The following is a 23,762-nucleotide window of genomic DNA, read 5'->3' on the forward strand; positions in this document are numbered from 1 at the left end:
TCAAGTCTTTGTCTCATCCAATCACAATTACAATTCAAATCCATCAATTTTACCAATCATATCATCAATCATAATCTCATCATTAACATAATCAAAATCAAGCATAATCAAGATCTAATCAACTCTACAATTCTCTATATAATCACATCAGACATAACCCAATCAAAATCAAAACTGACTTCAACTCCATTCTCAAATTTCAAGCCTTTCCAAATTCTCAGAAATTATCCCAGTTCGCCAATCGAATCTAAATTCATTAAACTCACTAAAACTTTTCAAAACATAATCTCTTTAATTAAACTTAATCAAACGAAACCCTCTTTTTGAATTAACCAAGCTTTCTCGAAAATAACTTCAAAACCTTTTCAAATGTGAACCTCCTTCAAAAGACTAAAAAATCATCCTGTTTGTAAATCAAAATTTTAACTAAAACTACATAATTATTTTTTCTTTAATAATTACTTTAAAATTCTACTAAAATACCCAAAATTATACTCTTTTCTTTTGTTAAATCAAAATCAAATAAAATAATTCTTCAATCAAATTAATCAAAATAATGCTTCTAAATTTTCATAAAAATTTTGGCAACATCTCATCTAAAATTCAGACTTTTGCCACCCTTCAAGGATCTCATCCAAACCATTTCTCAACCCTTTCTAATGGGTTCAAACTAAATCATTCTCCAATAAAATATAATTCAGATTTTCAAATATCAAATCATTTTCAATGTCAAACCATGTCAAAATCAAACCAATTTTCATATCAACTCCTTTCCAAAACTCAAATCATTTCCAAATATAACTTCACTTCCAATAAATCAAGAAAACCAATTTCATTTAGGATTCCCAGCATTTGATATTTTTCAATCAACTTTCAAAAATACGCTTTGTCAAACCAATTTCAATCCAACGCCAAATCAAGAAATCAACACAACAAAATTACAACCACCAATCAATTTCAATAAATCAAGAGACCAATTCGACAATCACCATCTCAACAAAATCAATCAATTAACTAGATTATACAACTTTTTCAAATAATCAATATATCTATTAAGCAAACAACTCCATTAATCCGAAATAGCTCAGTTTAATCCATAAGATTTATGAAATCATAAAATATATTTTTCATGGTAATATCGACTTGTAACAATTCTTTATAATAAATCGGTTTTAAGAAAAGTCCCTACCTCGAATCATCAAAACTCGAAAGCTAAAAATGCATCAAAACCCCTTTTTCTCCTAGCCCACAACAGTGGTAGCCGCAACCACAGCTCCATACCACTTTCGCAGCAACCGTAGCAACTTTAATGGCACATGCAAGAACCGAAACTCAATCCTATGGCAATAACGTCACAAAACCCTCAGTAACTTATAACAAAATATCAACGGTTAGGGTTTCGGGATAAGAAAACTCACTGTACCAAAAAGAAACCAAAGAGCAGAGTATCAGCGGCTCCCATAGAGACTTCTGGCAATGTCACCACTATTTTTTGGCTACTAGGAATGGCGGCACAGCTAGAACAGAACCAAAAGGAGTGGCGGCAACCTTCGAATAGCTCCGACGAACTCCATCAGTGGCGACTCTGATCACTACTACCCAACAGCGCGACGACGACCACCGCAATGGCACCCTCCGGCGCCAGCTCCTCGCGACCTCCATACCCACGTTCGTCTCTCTCCTCGGGCTCCTCGATGGCGTCTCTCCCTCTCTCATGCAGCGGCGGCTTCGAATGGCACCAACAATGGCGGTGGAAGCTCTGACCGTGATGGCGATGGCCTCCCACGAGCTGCTTGATAAACCCCAATTTTGTGGTTTATCTTGTGTTGAATTAGGGAATTTTATCAACATATCTCACATTTATTTAATGAAATAGCATGATTTTGTAATTCTCTCTAATTTGTGCTTAAGAGTTAAAAACATGATTTTTAGGGCTTTAAATTACTAATTTTAATTCACTTTTATTCCATTTAATACCTTGATATGTTTGTTGAGTGATTTGAGGTTTTTAAGGCAAGGATTGGATGAAAGAAGTGAAGAAAAAGCATGCAAAGTAGAGCATTCATGAAGAAATGAGGATTTGCAGAATTCAGGGCGACGCGTATACGTGACCCATACGTAGGCGTGGGGATGACATCTACCAGGCGACGCGTATACTTGGTCTATGTGTATACGTGGAGAGGAAATCAGCCAGGCGACGCGTACGCATGACAAGCAGCACATAACCTCATTAAAGGCAAAACACTGGGAGCAATTTTTGAGCTATCCAGGCCCAAATCCAACTCATTTCTGAAGCTATTTGATGCAGAATTCAAGAGGGAACAAGGGAGGAGCAATTAGATTAGCTTAGGATCATGCTTTAGGTTAGTTCTAGAGAGAGAAGCTCCTTCTTCTCTCTAGAAATTAGGGTTCTTAGTTTAGTTTTCTCTTAGATTTAGGTTTAATTACTTGTTTTGATTTAGTTTCCTTTACTTTTCCTTGTTGATTTGCTTTACTTTCCTTAGTTCCTCTTGTTAATTTTTCTTTTATGCCTCTTTTTAGTTTATGAACACTCTTGTCAATTTCAATTTCCTTTTAATGCATTTTGATGTTTATTTGTTTATTGTTGCTTGATTGAGTTGTTATTGTCATTTTCTTGCATTGGGTTGTTGTAGAATTTATTATTATTACACTTTTATCATGTTTTTCTTTTATGCCTTCCAAGTGTTTGACAATATGCTTGGCTTAGGTTTAGAGTAGATTTTGAGTATTCTTGGCTTGGAAAGAGAAATTAGGCAATCTTGAGTCATTAATACCCAATTTAGATTGGTGATCTAGAGTGATTAGTTAGTCTTGTATCTATTGACATTACTTATGGATTGGGATTAACTAGTCCTACTTGATTTTCTCTCAATATGAAGATAATATTATACCTTCTTCCTATGTTGGAGATGACGAAATAGGATTAGCTCTTGTTAAGTATGGTATGATAATTAATGACTGGGATAAAAAGTCTAGATTCTCACTCCTTGCCATGAATGCCTCTTTTTAGCATTTGTTATCTATAGTTGTTTGATTTACATTTCTTGCCTTTTTAATTTCTCGTTTTATCAACCTAACCCCCTTGAAACTCATAATCAATAATTGAGCACTCGATTGTAATTCCTATAGAGAACGACCCGGGACTAATATTCTCGGTTATTTTTATTGGGTTGGACTTGTAACAACCAAAATTAAACTTTGATGGAGGATTAGTTGTTGGTCTAGACTATATTTGCAACGAAGTGATTCAATTTTATTGAGGAATTCTAGATCAACATCTAATCTATACATCACTGCTTCTCTCTCCTCGTCGCGAGCTCTCTCTCTCAACATCTCCCTCTCTTCTACTTGATAATGACAGCGACGGAGGATCGTAGCTCCTTGAACGAAGGCGACGAGTATGACGGCAGTGACGACAAGGTGCACCACTTCTCTCTCTCTCTCTCTCTCTCTCTCTCTCTCTCTCTCTCTCTCTCTCTCTCTCTCTCTCTCTCTCTCTCTGCTTGGTGGCTTGAACGTCCCTCCTCACCAGCGTCATCCTCTCTTCTTCCCCTCCTTTCTCCTTCCTCAATCGCAGCTTTCCTTCTTTTTTCTTTTCTATTTTTTTATGGTGAATGTGGGAAGAGGGTGACAGCGTGGGTTTTTGGTAAGGGTGAGGGAGTGAGAGTGTGTTGTTAGGGTTTATTGTGGGTAAAAGGGGTAATGATAGTTTGGTAATTTTAATAAAATTAAAGGGTAGAGTAGTAATTAAAAGCCAATTTAATCCAACAATAATTATCTTTAGAATAATATTTAATTATCAACTAGTAAATTATTTTCAAATAAATACTAATTCAATAAGAATTAGTGATAATCAAATTAATTTTCTTTTATTCATAAAATAAAATTCAAAATCTGAATTTCAAATTAAAGAACATAAAATTCTCATTATTTTTCAATTACTAAAACTTTAAATTACAAATAAAAATTTATCTTATATATATAAAATCTCTAAAAATATAATTTTAAATAAATATAATAGATCATAAATAACTTATTATTTAATTTTCAAAAATTCGTAATTTTACATGTGACGATTCAGTGACTTGTGGTTGTGGATATAGTACTATTTTTTCAAAGTCGTGGTCTAACGCTTCTGTTAAAGAGGACGACTGAGATGACATAGAAATAGATGTATTTGGACTGTTATAAGGTATAAATTTACCACTTCACAAACGTATACACAATACCACTTTAGGCAACCAATCTTACCCAATATCCCATTGGGCATGCCAATTTGATTCGCCTGGATTTTGCTTTCTAAACATCAACAGGAGGTGTCGACCAAGCTTGTATCAATGATCTCAACTCGATGAGCAGATACGACTCATTTTTGTGCGTTGATCTTAGGATTTAGAGATCGTACTCAATAAAAATGTAAAAAATAATAATTATAGAAAGTAAGAAGTAAGAAAGAGCAAGTACAAAAATATAGAACTGAAAATTACAAGATTTATATTAAAATATGCAAAATTGACAAGACCTTGAATAAAAATAATATAATTTAAATAACAAAAAGAAAAAAAAATTAAAATGACCGGAAGAAAAATGGAGTCTCCCAATACTTACATGGACTCGTACCTCATGTTTTCGTGCGTTAGTGTGATTAAAAATTTTTAGAGTGAGTGAGTGTGTGAATATTGAAACTAATCTTATTAATAGAGAAAAAGAATCTTAAGCGAATTGGTATAACCTTAAACTTCAAGTAAACTTATACTTCAAGTAGTCTTCGACTTAATGTAAATTTGGACTTCAAGTAGTCTTAAATCTCAAGTAGTTTTGGACCTCAAATAAACTTGGATCCTAAGTAGTATTGTACCTTAAGCAAATTTGGACACCAAACATGAAATAACTTGACCACCAAGTCTAACTCATCCTTATTTTCTCCAACCATAATTTTTTTTATGCATATATAATTTTCGACTTTAACTATTGAATTCTTTTCTTTGATATCAACCATTTGTACCGAATTTTCGGCACAACAAATACTATATACATTTTTATATATTTCATATGCATTAAGTTGTGTTATGTGTGTGTGTAAAAGAGAAAGAAAAAGATAAAGAGAATTAAAATTGGATAGAAAACAGAAAATTGAAAACAGAAATACTTTAAAAGTTTAAACTCATGAAAATGAGTTAATTTATGATTATCTCTCTCATTATGTTAAGGTCAGAAGCTGTGTAATTTGTACGTTTCATCTGTACATAAAAGTATAAGATACGGTATGAGAGGGCAATTTTATTTTTCTTTTTCATACAGACTTTGACCCGTTTGGTATCTTCATTTTGTCCTATCATCTGTGGTTTTCAAAAAGCAAACAAATGATTGAGAATTGAAATCAAATTCTACCAAATTGGTTGGTTTAGAACTATCTAGGCCCATAAGACGTGAATTGTTGACATTTTTGCTAAAGAGGAATATTGGACTTAGGTGAATTGATCTGCACAAAATAATATTTAATTTGAAAAGTGAAAAAGAGAATCAGATAAAGTTCGTTTCTTAGAGGAATCAAGCAAGATTGGCTCATAATAAGTATTGGAAGCCGAATCCCGCCAGAGAGAAAGGGTAGAGATGGCATTTGCTATTAATAACTCAATATGACAATGTCCTCCTTCACATTTTCTGAATATGATACTCTTATGTCTTAATGTCTTATACATAAAGTGGTTCAGTTACCAGAAACTTTTATTTGAGTATAATTTTATTGCATAGTCACGTAGCCACCATAATATAATTATATTAAAATCCACTATTTTATAATTCTTAAAATATTCACAAGTAGCTAAAATTAAAAGAAAAATAAAAATATACTAAAACCATAATAAATTGCTAAAAACAATAAAATAAAATGAAATAAATATACTACTAACTTTAAACTATTTTTTAAAAAAAATAAATAAATTTTGGCAACATATAGCCAATATTCATGGAATATCCTCAAGCACCAATATCTTCATTATTGTATATCCTACAAAAGTCTTTAACTCATTATTTAATCTAATTTTGGCTTTAACAATGCCATTATAATAGGTTTTCTGCTAAAATATGTTTTTACGAACTTATCTGTTAGTGTGGTTCATGAGTAGGGGTGGAAATAGGCCAGGCGGCTTGTCAGGACCTGCAGCCTGGTCTGTGTTCGGCCTGACCTGATAAAAAATAGGCCCAGGTTTAGGCTACTAAAAAAGTCTATATTCTTTAAAAGGCCAGGCCTAGGCTTTTAAAAATAGCCTGGCCTGTGTTTGGCCTGACCTAATAAAAAATAGGCCCAGACTTAGGCTACTAAAAAAGTCTATATTCTTTAAAAGGCCAAGCTTAGGCTTTTGAAATAGCCTGTTGGGTCTGTCAGGCTGGCCTGAGCCTGCAAATATATATAGAGAGTTTTGTTATACTAGTAAAAATGCTATTGGAAGAATTTGAACTTGGGTCTTCTATCTTATAAAAATATCTTTATCCACTCAACCATTTGTCTCTTTAATTATATATGTGTATTTTGTATCAATATTATTTATAAATTTATTATTTTATATTTTATAATTTTAAAAATTAAATTATATCTTAAATTTAATTATTATTAAAAAAACAGGCCTAGTGACAGACTTCAGGCCAGGCCAGATTTAACAACAGGCCAGACTCAGTACTCATTAAAAAGCCTATACCAGACTACAGGCCAGGCTAAGGCCAATATACTCTATTACAGACCTAGCCTGTTAAGAATAAAGCCTGACTTAACCTGGCCTATTTCTATCCTTATTCATGAGAGAAGTATTTCTTAAAAGTAGAAGCAGAAGTAGAAGTAAAAAAAATATATATATATATTGTGTTGATAGGCTTACAAAAATATTTTTCATTAGAATCAGAAATAATTAAACTATTTGGACATGACAAATATATAATACTTTTTTTAATAAAATTATAGTTATGCTGATAACTAAAAAGTAAAAACAAAACTATTTTACATAATACGATATTTTTAAAAAATTAATGGGCATAATTTTTATTATATATTTACTTATCGATATAAAATAAAATAATTACCTAAATTATTAAAAAAATACTATGTTATTTTTTTAATTAAGTTTAAATTAAAAAATTTTATTTTAATAGTAGTATGTAATATATGATACATTTGTATAGTGGTTATGTTTTTTGGTTTTTTAAATGGATATATTTGTCTTTGTAGAAATATATGAAGATAAACTTGTAATTTAACTTTTTTTTTTTAAAGAAAATTTGTTTACTTTTTTTCCCCCCACTTTTTACACCTTTTTAACCCTAAAAGAACAAACAAACAGATCATATAGCTTAGGTAGAGATAGCATGTTTGGATCGGATAAGAAGTTTTCCTCTTTTATAAAATAAAGTAACGTTAATTTGAAAACAACTTATTAAAAAAAAAATATTATATACAATATTTATATCTTTGCCAACTTCAACCTAAATATAAAATATTGAAAAAAATATGCTAAAAGAAAAAAATTGATAAAATAAAAAGTTAATTACTATTGTAGTTAGAACTTCACCTCCTTACTTTACATACTCTCATATATAGTTTCACTTCAGCAATATTTTTTTATTATTTGTTTATTATTATTGTTGTCATTATTATTATTATTTTGGTCAGAACATACACAAGAATTTCAAGACTTGCATAGAACAACTTCAAGACCTTTTGTTTTGCATCCTACATCGTTCTTGTGGTTTTTTTTTTTTTTTTGGACAGGGTTTTCTTTGGACAGGGGTTCTTGTGGTTTTTACTTTCGCTACTTTCTATTGATTTATTACTTAAAGAGTTTATTGGGCTATTTGGGCTACCATATTTTGTTTGGTTTAATATGACTAGGTTAGCCCATGTTCTCTTTGTAGTTCCAAATGGCCAAATTTTATATGGTGTAAAGCCCAATAGCCCATGTCCGACCAAAACCATAAAGTCAAATAATGCCCACTGACCTGTCCAAAAAAAAAAAATGGCCACTATGACCTTAAAATACTAAAATATTTTTGAAAAAGAGAATTAATTAGGATACTAGTCAACTCTGTCAACTATAATATAGACCACAACAAAAAAGTTTAATAACATAAAAAATATCTCATAACATTATCCAAACGTAACTCTAATTTGATTTTTTATTGTTACTCAAAATAAAAAAGAACAATTGCACTTTTCCTTCGTTTCCCACCCCAATCGCACCGTACTTCATCTTTTCCAATAAGCTCCGTCACTGAGAGACATTATGGCTGCACCCAATTGTGCCAATCAATCTTCCATCGCATAAAGAAGTCGTCGTGCCTAGCACTGAAATTAACGTCCACACATTACAAGAAAACTACTTATTACAAACAAATTTATACACATATTTGGTCTTCATTATAGACAAATTTTTAGTTACTGACAGATTTTGTCTATCGATAAAAGTCTCGTTAAAAATTATTTACCGACAAATTTTTTTCATTAATAATTTACTGACAGATTTGTCTCTGTTACCAACAGATTTTTCTTCGGTAATCGTCCCCTCCATTTTGCTAAAAACAAAAGATTTTCTGACAGATTTTTGTCGATAATTATAGTCAAACTTTTCGACAGATTTTCTGTCGGTAATTCACTACAACAAAACAGCGCAGCGGCGGCGGTTATTTTGGGGGGGGGGGGGGAGGGTTGCGGCGGTTTTAATCGCCGCTAGAATCAGCTCCCGGCGGTGAGCAAAATGCGGCCAGGTCAACCGTTAGCACAGCAACGGCGGCGATTTTGAAGAACTGCTGGAATAACCGCCGCTAGAGTCTCTCGACAAATAGCGGCGGTTTAAAACCGCCACTATGTGCATGAACCAGGCAGAGTGGGTGTATGGCGGCGGTTTAGAGCCGCCGCAAATTTCAAAATTTTAGTTACCGTTAAACATTCGCGGCGGTTTTGAACCGCCGCTAAAAGGCCGTTCGGAACTTCTACCATGATAATCGCCGCAAAAACTGCATCAGTTGTTTTTTTTAAAATAAATAAATTTATATATAAACTACTTTCTAATGCTTCAATCCTAATAAAAAAAATAACTACTACAAATATTAAAATCTACATCTCAAAGTAAAATAGAAAAATTGAACAAAATAATATGAACATTGCATTTCAAAATATAAAATATATTTAATAAGTCTTACATAATCATAAATCCAACACAATCAGTGTTTAACACCTATATTTACATATCAAAGTAAATTCAAATAACGCAATACTAAAATTGAATTAGAAAAGAATTTTGCTATTAATATTTAACTAAGCTAAAAGCCTAAAATAAAGAGTTACTTTAATAATAAAGGTCTTCAGTCACTTCAATCATGAAATTCTACAACTACTTCATGGAATAGTAGAAGGTGGCCTTGTCTCCATTGGAGATTCTGCAACCTAGGATTAAAAATAAATAAAAATATGTTAGAATAAAAACAAAGACCATTAAATAATTTAAGTCTAACATGAAAAGGCATAAGTCATCTGCACAAATTAAGAAAATGAACAACAATAACTAAATCATTATTTTACTAAAACATGCACAATGAAAGATTCAAGAAAAAAACCTATATATAATATTTACCCCATTATTCGTAGCTGTAGGAAAGTCATGTGGCACTTTTCCACCCATACAATGATTAATGAAATATGTCACCTGGGCTTGTAATAAAGAAATTGCTGCTTTATTCTCTTGTAATTCTACTTTCATAGAGAGAACTTTAGCCATATCAAAGTCATGATTGCATGAAGAAGATGCCCCTCCTAAACTATTAGAAGATTTCATGACTTGGGAGGGACAAACACCAAATCCTACACCTCTAACATGACCCGGGTGTTCTTTTCCAAATAACTTGATATATGCATCATCAGTAGAACTCTCATTAGCTTGAAGCAAAGTTAATTGTTCCTATGATAAAAATTTGAGAAATGCATCATCATTAGAATAATCTCCTTCATCATTAACAAACAAAGCCAAAATAAAGTGAAAGTGCTTACACTTTTCTCTCTAGCCTCATCATTAACAAAAGATCCATCCTTCTTCTTATGACTAATTGGATACATTTTATCTCTAGTAAAAACTCTCTTGTTTGCAGTTTCCTATCAATTCAATAAATGGGAATTCAATTTCAATGCATGTAAAAATTAAATAACATAATATTATCCTGATAAGGACTAAATCACAAACCAACTCGTGTTTCTTCCTAGCAATTGTCTTCAATCCGAGTGTATGAGGAATTGTTTGTTTTTCTCGATTACTTGCATTTTTCTCACACATTTTCTACCCATGCAAATTCAATTAGCAACTTGTCAATATAAAGTGAAATATAGAATGTGTGTTCATACAATTACCTGAGTTTTGGACCTTAATCTATAATCAATAAAAGTTGCCCATTACTCCAAGCTGACTCCAACTCCTTTTGGTAACAATGCTATATTTTGCTCTCGAATAAGATTCCAATTATAATTGTCGTTAAACAATTTGCATCTATCATCTTTCCACTTCCTACCAAGATTTTGTAGTATGTACTTCTTTTGTTGTCCATCATCAACTTTAAAGAATCTCTACATAGTATAAACATAAAAATAATTAACTTGAATAATTGTAACATAGACTTATAGGTAAAATTATTTAAACTTATTAATAACTAAAATTGGAACATAATTCACAAAAATGTTCATAGACTCATGCTATGCCCAATTGCCAATCTGAGATGCAGAAAATTTGTCACTTCAATGCTCGGTCTAACATTCAATTAATCCAAAAATTAAAAATAATACCTGAAAATATCATATTAGAATTGCTCTAATAATTAATCAGGAAGTTAATTATTAGTATAATATGGCACCAAGAAAGTTAAGTCTCAGCATATCAGAACCACAAAATGTAATTTACAACTAAAATAATAGCATAATATGGCCATAAGAGGCATACAGCATAAGAAAATTTATGATATGAAAGAATGCTCACAAGTATAGACCAAAAATCAATCACCCCTGTACAATACATATTTATTAGTGTGAGCCAGATAATATTTTAGAGAAGACAACTCAACAGAAAATTAGCGCATCTTTGATTTGTAGTTTTATTTTCAATTTTTAATTTTAGTTCTTGTTTTTCGAAAATTTTATAAATGAAAAATTAAAATCTAACAAAATAAGATTTAATTTTTTCATAAAATTGTATAAATAAAATTTATTAAGAACAATAACTCTAACATGAACAAAGAGGTTCATCAGCAAATTGTTCGATAGTGGTGCACTTATACACATTGGGAGAGGTAATATATTTTACATATTTATCTAAATAAAAAAGCCAGGAAAGCACATAGTAAAACAGTGAATGCCTGAAAATCAAATAAAACAAAATGAAAAACAAGTTTCTTGCCACCAATAAAAAGAAACACAGAACCAATTTTTAAATTTGTTTTTTCATTTATAAATTTGACAACAAAAAATTTAAACATCAATTATTTTTTTGCTAACAAAAAAAAAGGCAGAAGTAAAAAGAAGGATGAAGAAAGAATGAAGAATGAAATTAACTTTAGTGTTAGTTAAATAAAGTTGATTATCTGATTACCTAACCAAGCACATTCAATAGTTAAATAAATAAAGCATAGAATATCTGGTGAGTGGCCAATACAGATTTAATTAAGAGAATAAGCTAGCTAATAACTTTTTCATGAATAGCCCATCTTCAATTATTCAACAACAATACGTACTTCATACCTATGCCCCGATATTTATACTTCCATATTAATGGTATAGTATAGGTTGTCAACTGGAAATCCTTCGAGTTAATAATTAGAAAAAAAAAAGAAATACAGGATAAAGACATTGGTACATACCTAACTAGTATTAGGCTAGGGAGCGTTTAATGAGTTGGCTAGCTATATTATTTTCATTAATAAATAACAGCTGAAATTGTCCTTGGATGACACAATACTAGAACATAGGAATGCATGTATTGAAAATAATTAAATCATTATTAAATAATTAAATAAAAAAGAACCTGAATAATATCCCTATAGACTCCATTTTTGTATGGCTCTTTTGGAACCAAAGGCCATTTCTCATAACTTATAGGAAAGTTCTTGAAATTTCCAGCAACAGCTCCCAAAAACAAGCCTAAAAGTCCACCAGATTCACCAATCGGTTGGCCATGCTCATTCCAATGCACAATAATTTTAGTCTCATGAGACAGCACCCACACATCTTTCAACTTTAAGTGACCTTCCTTAATCATTTCATTTGCATCTACCAAATTATTCAAGTAGTATACCATACATTATTATACTTCCTTCCTTGTAGAAATTTAAATATACAGTGCTATAATTGAACTAAATTTAATAACATACCTTCCAATTCAACTGTCCAGTACTTATTGGACTTTCTTCCTTGTACATCTAATTGAACATGTGGAACTTCTAAATTAGTAGATAAAGTAGCTTCAGGCTCTATGGATTGAGAGGACTCATTTTGATCAACAGGTGGTGAATCATTAAACTCATGAGTAGGTGTATTCTCACGTGAAGGAACAATTTTTCTCTTAGTCATTTCTACAACGTATCAAGAGATATTAAGATTAATATATCAATAACATAATAAAAATGAAATAATAGTACTTAATTTAATCAACTAACAACCAAAGAAACAAGAAACCACTGAATCAAACTATTAAGTATATGTAATAAAACATAAAATTATGAAAGAAAACAATACAATACACTCTATGACTTGCAACTAAAGACTTACATTACTCTAAACTTTCTTCGTCTATAATTGATCTTGCTAATGGTACATGTGAAATGTTATCTGGAAAAAATTGTCCCAAATCTTGTGATGGATAACCCACATTGTCATAAATTATGTCTTCATCCTCATTGCCCATATCATATAAGTCTCTTGGCTTTACTTGAATTGGTATGTTCCAACCTTTTTCTTTTTCATCCTCCACATAATAAATCATTTGAGCTTCGTTAGCCTTAATATATGGCTCATCATCCTCATGCTCACCGGTATGTATCAATCTACTAAAGTTGATAGAGGTAAAACCTAACTTGTCTACTTACATGGCCCTTGGGTTTGTGGTATTAGCCCATTCACATTTAAACAAGGTTACAAAGAATATACCATCATAATCAAGTTCAATGATGTCAACTAACTTTCCATAATAAGGAACTGCTCCAAACCTCATGTTGGGATCACTATTGCGGGAGTAGCTTATTGTTCCAAAGGTCCCAAAAATATCACTGTTTTGAGTTTTTAAACCTTTTTCACGTTCTACAGTCCTAAACTTGTATCCATTAACATTATATGCAGAAAATCTTCTGGCTTGGTCAATCAGCCCTTTGGCAAGACTAAAAATTCCGTTCTCTTAGATTCTTCAATTTTATCAAGATCTCGAACAATCTAAGAAAGCATGGATTTTTTTATCAACTTCATATGATGGAAATTGAAAAAAATAACTTCAAAGAGGAAGAATTTGACTAACACGGGTAGAGAACCAACTTGCAAACTCTCTATAAACTTTCTTGTCTATCTCTGATGTATTTCTTGTACGACTTCTTAATTGCTTTCGTACAATGTTTCTAAACTCCCTATATATGTCTTAATATTAGGATTAAAGGTCATTAAAAGAATCTTACATATATGAATTAGAACATGCTGAAATACTCACTGGAGATAGTTGTCAACTATGGAGCAATTAGTTAACACATGTCTATGAGCTTGTAACTTCTCGGTGACTGTTAAAGTGAAATATGAGGAAACACCAAGTGGTTTACCTACTTGAGGAAACAAAGTATCTAACCAAGGATTTGATTCTTCATAGGTTGGTTCATCATCAACTCGGCGAGGTCGATTCCATCTAGTCTCAATGTTCTCTAAATATCTGGAGCAAAATGTAAGAATTTCTTCCATTAAGTATCCTTGCGCTATGGATCCTTCTGGTTGTGCTTTGTTACGTACATATGACTTCAAGTGTCCTAAATACCTATCCAGAAATGAAGATTAAATACTATCCAACAAAGTTTTAAATAACGATCTAAGCTAATAAGTTTACTTCTCAATGGGGTACATCCATCTATAATGGACAGGGCCTCCAAATTTAACTTCTTCTACAAGGTGCACCATCAAGTGAACCATAACTGTGAAGAATGAAGGAGGGAATAATATTTCCATGTGGCATAATGTGAGGACAATTTGATCTTGCAACTTTTCCAAACAGGGGGCACTTAACGCTTTACCACATAATTGTCTAAAGAATGAACACATCTCAATAAGCACTGCAGAGACCTCATCAGGCAGTCCTGTTCGCATGGCTAACAGTAATAATTGCTCCAGAAGTATATGACAATCATGACTTTTTAGCATCCCACTCAACTTAAGAGACTCTAGGTCAATGCACCTTGATATGTTGCTTGCATAACCATCAGGAACTGTGACGTTTTTCAAAGTTGTCAAGAATCTCTTCTTACCCAAATTGTTTAGAGTATAAATTGCCGGAGGACACTTTCCATTTTCCCTTGGCCACAGATCAGGCTTTATACCCATTTCTTGAAGGTCTCTTCGAGCATTTATGTGATCTTTTGACTTCAAACTATCATTTAACAAAGTATATAGTACGTTGTCACATACATTTTTCTCAATATGCATCATATCGAGATTGTGACGCAGCAAATTAGACTTCCAATATGGCAACTCAAAAAAATGCTCTTCTTTTTCCATTGTTGAGTACCACCTCCTTCAATAGGTCCACCAGTGCGTAATCTTTTACCACTTCTTCCTATTTCTTCTCTTCGGCCAAATGTGACATTAATATTCTCAACTTGTAAAAGGATTTCACTGCCAGATAATGTTCTTGGTGGATGCCTCGTTTCTTGTCTTCCATTAAATTGAACGGTGTTTGATTTGAACTTGTGTCTCTGATCCAGAAAGCGACGATGACCCATAAAACAATACTTTTTGCTGTGATTAAGACGATGAGGGATGTTATCGAAGTTGCAAGATGGGCAAGTAAGTCTTATGTATGTATTCCACCCAGAAAGAGTCCCTAACCCAGGAAAGTCACTAATTGTCCACAATAAAGCTGCGTGCAATTTAAACACTTCTTGTGTTAAAGCATCATATGCATCGCAACCCTCAACCCATAACTCCTTTAACTCTTTTATTAGAGGTTGCAAATAAACATCTATGTTATTTTCTGGTATTTTCTTGCCAGGAATGATAATTGAAATTATGAATGATGTCGATTTCATACACGTCCATGGAGGAGTATTATACGGAATGAGAATGACAGGCCAAATACTATGATTTGCACTCAAAGTTCCATGTGGATTGAAGCCATCGGTAGCTAATGCAAGATGCACATTTTGTGGATCGATTGCAAAGTTGGAGTGCTCCAAATCAAACCTCTTCCAGGCCTCAGAGTCTCTTGGATGTCTCATTGTGTTATCCTTATTCTCAGCTGTAGCATGCCATCGCATATCAGCAGCAGTCTTTGACGAGTTGAACAATCTTTTCAATCGAGATTTTAAAGGAAAGTAACGAAGAACTTTTGCCGGATGCTTCTTCTTTTTGTTACCAATGATACTCGATGTCTCAGCTGGACCTTTTTTCTTATATGTCTTTCATCTAGACCTATTACAAACCTTACATGTCTCCATGTTCTCATCTTCACCCCAATACAATATACAATTGTTTGGGCAAGCATGTATCTTCGTGCAATCCAAACTGAGTTTAGAAATGATCTTTTTTGCCTTATAAAAAGAGCTTGGAGTCCTCGCATATTCGAATGCGTTACTCAATAGTTCTAAAATCATCTTCACAGACTTGTCGGTCATACCACAGAGGGATTTGATATGGAACAATTTCAATAGAAAAGATAACTTCGAGTATCTTGTACACCCTTCGTATAATGGTTCTTCTCCATCCTTAAGCAGCTCGCTAAACCCTTTCGCTTCAAGTGTTTCAGGAGTTTCACTAGGCATCGGTCTTTCACCACCACCATCACTAACTTCATTTACTATTATGGGTGTTCCTTGTCGGTTGTTCCCACCAACTCCTAGTCCTTCACTGATCAAGTTTCGAATTGAATCAACCTCGACCATTGGATGCTGCTCATTGGCTAAAGGATTTTGTACTACATCCGAAAAACTACTACTTGAGACGTTGCTAGTTTCTCCTATCGAGCGCTCTCCGTGATAAAACCAAAATGTACATCCTATTGGGAATTGTGTACAAATCGAATGATCATACACCTCGTCCCTTGTTAGCCACTTCTTAAAAGCACATGCACTACATGGACATATGATTGTTCCGTCGGCAGAATGATGCGCAAAAGCAAACTCAATAAATCTTGAAACACCTTGTGCATACTCAAGAGAATTCCGTGGTCTCTTAATCCACGATTTATCAATAACTTCCATAGCTTAACGTGTTTTTTCTACACTATAGCCATGTGCACTATTTAGTAACAACTACAAAAATATTTTTTCTAGGAAAAAAAATCCTAATTTACCAACCATAGTGAAAGAGATATTACTTACTTGTTCTTAAAAAAAATCAGCACATATAAGATCGAATAAGTAGATTTGTTACTTCCAAAGAAACAGCCTTGACTGCCAAAGAAAAATAATGAAATTAGCATCAGAATTAGAATAAAAAAAATAAATGAACATGGATGAAAGCTAGTGTTTGGAACACTCTCAAATTGAACTCAATGGTTTATGTTTATTGGTGGCCTACATTTCTAAATTAGTCATGGAATCATAACTTCTCAATACAAGTACAAATATATCTTTTATAGATATCTTCATTTCTTAAATCTATGTTTCTATGCGCTTTACTATTAATCATAGCTTTTTATTTATGAACTAATTAAAACTAACAACCACATCAACTACTATACTAACTAGTTTCTAGCACCTATCAGTATGACGACCCAATAAAAAAAAAATTTATATAAAAAAATTTATGGTACTAACAATCGAATTAAACTAGCTGATTCAGTTTAATTAGAATTAAGTCATAAATAAATTACTAAAAATTTATATTTTGAATAAATTAGTCTTTAATAGAAATACTAATAAAATATTTAAAATAATAAATATGAACAAATTAATTTAAATGAAGAGTTTTTATCCTAATTACATCAACTAATTTAAATGAGTGTGTTTATCTTTATTTTAAAAAAAAAAAACTTTATTGATATTTTTTTAAGAATTAATTTATCCAAAGTGTAAATTTTTAAAAATTTATTTGTCACTTTATTCATTTAGTTAATCTCAAATCAGTGCTTAATTAATTCGGGTCAAATAAAAAAAAATATTGCAGACATCAGTAGTAAATCGATAAAATAAATTAAAACAGTTAAATTTGTTAAACCGGTCTAATTTTTTTATTAGACAATTAGTTTTGATTAAAAACTTGAAAAATACATTAGAAAGTAGTCAAAATATCACAATACAGAGAGAATAAAGACTCATACTTGGATATACTCATTGAAACATCATATACAATGTGCACGTACATCCAAAGAGAATTTATATTATTAAAAGTTCAATTCATGCTTGTCCACTTTCACAAACATTCAAGTGCAAATTACAAAAATTGTCTTTGGCGAATATAGTCAAACAAACACATAGTTTCAGCATATTAATCACTACAAATTAAACTATATAAAGATCAAAACACACAATTTATCAAAAAATAAATAAAGATGAACACTGGTGAAATATATAGAGAGAATTACTAACTCATAACTTATGTACTATTACTTAAACCCCAACCAGTTTTTTTTTTTTCCTTTTGTTTTCTTGTCTTTTCTTTTTAGAGCATTAATGATAAAGATAAATGCAAAGTGAAGATGGTATCTGCATGCAACTTCGTCCTGTGAACACAATTCATCAATTATTTATGTTGTGTGACAATACACAATGATGCCACCATAACAACTTGTTTATACAAATTGTGCTATTCACACTGTTGATGATATTTTACCTTATCAATGATTTCAAAAAGGTAATGACAAGGCAATAATTGAACAAAATATCAAATAAAAAGGGACAGTTTTTTAACAATTTAAGTTCATCCTTGTTAAACCATTGATGATCATTGTAATAATTTAAGTTCATCCTTGTTAAACCACTGATGATCATTGTTTTTGTAGTTCTTGTCAAACCGCCGAACCACTGAGATATCATTTTCTTTTCTTTTCTCTTTTCATCTAAATTATTAGAATTCAAAAATTGCAAGCTCAACCTCAACTAATTTAATTTGAGTTAAGTCCTTAACATTGATTTTATATTCAGTCAAATCAAGAGATTAAATTTTCATAATCTACATACATAGCAAAGTGTTTAGAGTTGAAATTAAATTAGGGATATAGAATTGGTTTTGATATTTGTAAGAAAAAGCTAATTATGTATTAGGCTGAAAATATTAGATTAGGCTGTAACTCTAAAGAGAATAATGTAATCTATATCAATAAAAAAAAACCTTATAAGATTGATCTTTTATCCAAGACTAATTAGAATAAGAATGAAAATACTGATGCTTTCTTGGAAGAAATTCTTGGAAGACGTTGCTTTCTTTGTTACATTATTTAGTACTTTGGATCCATTTGGTAAAAGCAACATTTCTTAAACAATAACCAGCTTTTACTTACAATCATAAACCTCAAAAAAAGATTTATACTTCAGAAAAAGATTTATACTTATAAACTATTTCACAACTTAAAAATCTATCTTTTTACTTATCAAACTACTAGATTGTTTCAAAAAACTGTTTATAGAGATTATAAAACATGCTCTAGGTGCATTAGTGATAAGGGGTTCATTAGTCCTAATCTTTCCATCCAATTTTTTCAATTTTAGCAACTCCACACTTGACTTCATCTTATGGATTTTGACTCAAAAATCATATTTGAGACAAATACAAAGAAGGAAACAGTATGCAGGCTGAATGACTTACTCAATTTCTCAAATGTCACAGGTTCACTTGAGATTTGAGAATAAAGTACACATAATCCTAAACATATCAACACACACAAACTGCAGTATATCTCTTTGTGTAAGTATCTATATAAGAAGATATATATAAAAAGTCTGTATTAATATGAGAGTGTTGAGGATAAATTTGCTAACCTTGTTTCCTCCTTGCTTCAGCTTTTGCGAAGAATTCTCTCCATTCATCAATTAGAAAAAAATTGGCTCATCGTCTTGTTCCTCGTCATGTAGCTCCACATGCTCCAGCTCTTGTGAACTCCTGATACGAACAAAAAAATATCAGAATAAGATCACCTTTCAAATGTAATGTAATCACAAGCTTATTTGTTTTGTGCGACATTGTATGAATGACTTCTAGGAGCTTGCGGATTTGAAGGAGGAAAAAGATAGCCCCACAGCAGCTATTCTACATACTCATGAGATACAAAAATTGAAGTTGGAATTGGAGCAAGAACGCAATAAATTGACAAACATTCAACTAAAATACCAGGGTCTATATTCAACACTTCAGTATTTATTAGATTTTGGCGCATTTTGGGAGTGTAGACTAAATAATTGCTAACTATCATGTTCTTTCTTTCAATTACAGAGGAACAGAAATTGAACAAGTCTTTCCAGGATGAACTTAAATTATCAAACCTGGAAAGAGAAAAAGTAAGTTTGTAAACAATATAAAATTTTTTATGATCATCCTGCTAAAACACTACATCTTCTATGTTAGAAGCTTCCCGACAAAACCCATCATGTATGGTTATAGTATTCAGAGAATTTACGAGCTGTAAGAGCTTTCGGAATAATCAATAGGCCTATATTATCAAACTAAAGTATAGTTATAATTCAATTTCTGTGTAGTTTGGTGTGTCAATTTTCAATTCTTCAAAATCTCCAAATCATTATCTCAAACTGGGAAGGAATAATCTGATCATTTTTTTGAAAATTCTAATTGTATTATTGCCAATTAAACAGAGCTTGTAACTCTTACCTTTTCCTATTTCACTCTGTCTCTCCTCTGCTACCCAATTTCTAACCTTACTCTCTCCCATTCTGTTATTAGTGTCCCCTCACTTGTGTCTCAAACTTCACAACAAACCCAGAAGGTATATGCTCATGTTACTTGCTTTGTTGCACTTACACAATTTCAATTCGTTATTTTTTGGGTCATTCTTGCAACAAAATATTATATTTCCATATCTGACATCACTCTATCTTAAGGTGTTTGTAAATACAGAATTAATCAACATTGTTCAATCAAAAGCTTATGTGCATAAGAAAAATAGAGAGGGAAGAAAATCCTAATAGAGAAAGAGACAGAGTAACCTTAAATTGAAGAAATTTTGCGCTTCTAAGAGAGAAATTCGTGCGTTCAGAGTGATGAACAAGAAGGAGAAACAACTAGAGAATAAGATAATGGGTTATTAGTAATTGTTAACTAGAAGAAGCATAAAATGGAATTAGAAAAGAACAAAGAAAAACCCAATTAGCTTACCAAGGACAGGAACAAATGCGTATAGTTTTGCTAAGCACCAATTCGTTGCAGATTTTTGTTTTGCACGAAGATCTTCTTTTCACTGCACTTGGGGTTCTGGGCACACTAGGTTTGGGAAGAATGAAAAATTGGAGTAATGGCAAGTAGTAGTGGGTAGTGGAGCTAGCGAGAAGTGCGAAGGAAAGAGAAATTAGGCGGTCTGAGTAAGTAATGGCGCGAATTCACAGACCGCCGTGGAAGGAGCATGATGGCCGCCGCTGGATTTGTGCTTCAGAGGCGGTTGTGTTTCACCGCTGGTATGTGAAAGTAGGGATTGAAGCGACGGCGGTTCTATTTGACCGCTTCCCCCAAATGGTCACCTAAATTAGGTTTTGTTGTAGTGATTAGAGCTTAGAAAAATAATCACAACTCTAAATACAGACAGATTTTCTGTCTGTAAATCTGTCAGCAAGGTAAAACAGAATTTTTTTAAACTTTTTCATTGCAAAATAAACCTGTTTTCATACAAAATAAATATAAATTTAACCAAGATAAATTTCATCTAACTTGTATTCAAATATTCATAATATTTCAAAAAATAAACAAATTCATTGTATTTTCAAACTAAAAGAAAAGTAATATAAATAAGCAAGTCAATTCAAAATATAAACAAATTGTATCGATACATCAACTATAATCCTTAGTGTATTATTCAACCATACTAAAACTATCAGCTATAGTACTCGCTGTCATCTTCATCCTCATTATTATCATAGTTCTCATCCAAAGAAACTGAGGGTGGGACAGTGGCGGTGGTATTGGAACAACACTAAAACTACTTGGCGCTCTAACTTTCTTATAATAGCTAATATAAGTCTCATTTCAGCTCTTATATTTCAACTTTTTCTTCTAGGCCTTTTCAATTGCTGTTCCAACTTCTCTAATTTCTTGTGAGTCTTTTCCAAAGGAGTCAAGTGTGCATCTAATAACTTACTGATACTCTCATCTGTCTGTTGAGTAACACGCTGAAAAAATTTTCATTCAGATTATGAATCTGTTCCCACAAATTAGGAATAAAACTTTGATTTGTAAATGCTCTTCCAGATATAGAGTTAGCAAAAATGGTTCCAGACTTGATAGAGCTAAAGAAGAATGCTCCTTTTCCATAAACTCGATTCTTCTTTATGCCACGATGCATTTTTTCCCAAATCAAGTCCTCATCAATTAATGGTAGCTCCATTCCATGTGCTTGAGCCTTGGCATGTTTGGCCTCAACTTCTGCCAATTTTTTTATAAACTTTTTTTATTACACAATAATTATATCAATGATATAAACTAAATTTCAAACAATATTATACACTATTTTACAATGATATAATACTTATATAAATCAACACAGCTTTTTATTTTGCACTAAAAATTACCGTAAAAAACCATAGCACAAGATTAAATCAGGCCTTCTCCAAGTCCCATTGATGAAAGAACATATGGTGGTTCATCAACAGCTAAACATACAAGAATTAAGTGCTTTCATCTACTGTTCAAAATCTATGCCAAAGTCAAGCATAATTTATACAAAATCTTCAAATTTATCCAATTCTTAGCTTTAATTTAACATTAACAAATTATTTTTGAAAAGCCAAAAAGTAATAGGAAGTCTATAAACTCCCAAAAAAGCGAATATGTTGGAAAGCACAAGACAGTGTAATGACCAAGTAAAGCAAGTTGTAGCAACTACATTACAATGGTATGGTTTTTATGGAAATCAATCCAGTATATCAATACATGTTTCTCAACAAGAATTGAAATAAAAGCTATTTTCACATGTAAACATAAGGAAATCATAAGAAACATGCATAAACAAACAAATTCAAGGTCACATTTATATAACATTTTCATTAATTAATGATTTAACATTTATGTTGTATCTCACGTGAATATCTTGAGAGCGTTGTCTCCTCATTTGGACTTGTCACTTTTAACTGAGTTTTTTTGAAAACATTCTCGTAGGTTGGTATATGACCCAACTGTTTTTTTATTTCACATAAAACACAAAATAAAAAAGGTTTCACATAAATAAATATCTATTAAATAAGATCTAAAGTCACTTAAATTATGTTACCATCCTCTCTATAGTTGAAGTTAGTGGAATAGACTCACCGCAATGGACAGAACCACCTAAAAGAGACGCTTGATTCTCATTTTTTCCCTTATATTTTTCTATTTTTCATCTATTTTTCAGTACCTTTCCAACACTATTTTGTAAGTAGAGATTAGCCATTCGTGGGTTGTATCCATACTATCATAGATATCTGATATCATTTGGCTAAATCACTTACTTGTCCTATACTTAAAAGCCCTCCAAAAAAAACTCATCATCATTATCATCGATAAGAAAGTGGCTCTGCATATAAAAAAGATACTATGATATAAAAAAATAATCTTGTTGGTGATAATATAAGATAAGATAAGAAAATAACATATTTTTTGTTCTTAGAATAATTTATATGATTTGTATGATATATATGTTACTTTTATCTTTCACTCCTTAAACCAAAGTTTCTTTATCGGAAGAGGGACATTCCCAAATTTTCTATATGATTGATCATACCATTTCTTGATGATCTCTATAATCTTTTGAGGACCAGAAAAAAAAGTAACTAACTGGTAATTTCCTAAAGAATTCATAAGTTAGAAAACTAAAAAAAAGTAATTATATCTCTAATTCTAGCAATCAAATTTTACCTTATTTTTTTCATTTGGAACCAATCTTTATTTTGTGACACTATTAGAAATCGATGCAGTCTCTGATGGAGGAGATATACTAGAGCTTCCAAGTATCTCTGAATTAACTAATAGATTGGAATTGCGAGGTGGAAGAGGAATTGAAATTGCAGGAGGGAGTGGTGGAGGGAGACTCATACATCCTATAGTAGGGCAACTTGGTAGAAGAGGACTCGTGTAGCTTGGATTAGGTACCATCAAATATGGTTGCTAGATAAATGGCCCTGAATGAAAACCTTGCACAACCGAAGTCCTAGAAGAGGTGGAGGTGATGGTAATAAGGGTTGCAGTGGTGGTGCGCGATCCTCTACGACTATTGACACCTTTATCTTTGACCCGAGGAGACATGACCTACATATATTTTAAAGATTAACCCTATTAAAAAATATACAATAATATGCAATACACATTCAAACAATACAAGCTGAAACAATATTAAAGACAAGTC

General features: G+C 31.9%; 1 protein-coding gene across 1 annotated transcript; it reads right to left on the reverse strand.

Moving 5' to 3' along the window:
- Window positions 1-14,712: 14,712 nt before the first annotated feature.
- On the reverse strand, window positions 14,713-16,485 carry LOC112734524 (uncharacterized). The gene is made up of 2 exons (XM_025783875.1): window positions 15,709-16,485; window positions 14,713-15,555 (listed from the first exon to the last, which is right to left on the reverse strand). Exons 1-2 carry the CDS (start codon window positions 16,483-16,485, stop codon window positions 14,713-14,715), a joined length of 1,620 nt encoding a protein of 539 aa, XP_025639660.1.
- Window positions 16,486-23,762: the final 7,277 nt, after the last annotated feature.

This window comes from Arachis hypogaea, chromosome 13, assembly GCF_003086295.3.
Source record: "Arachis hypogaea cultivar Tifrunner chromosome 13, arahy.Tifrunner.gnm2.J5K5, whole genome shotgun sequence".
Classification (NCBI taxonomy): Eukaryota; Viridiplantae; Streptophyta; class Magnoliopsida; order Fabales; family Fabaceae; genus Arachis; species Arachis hypogaea.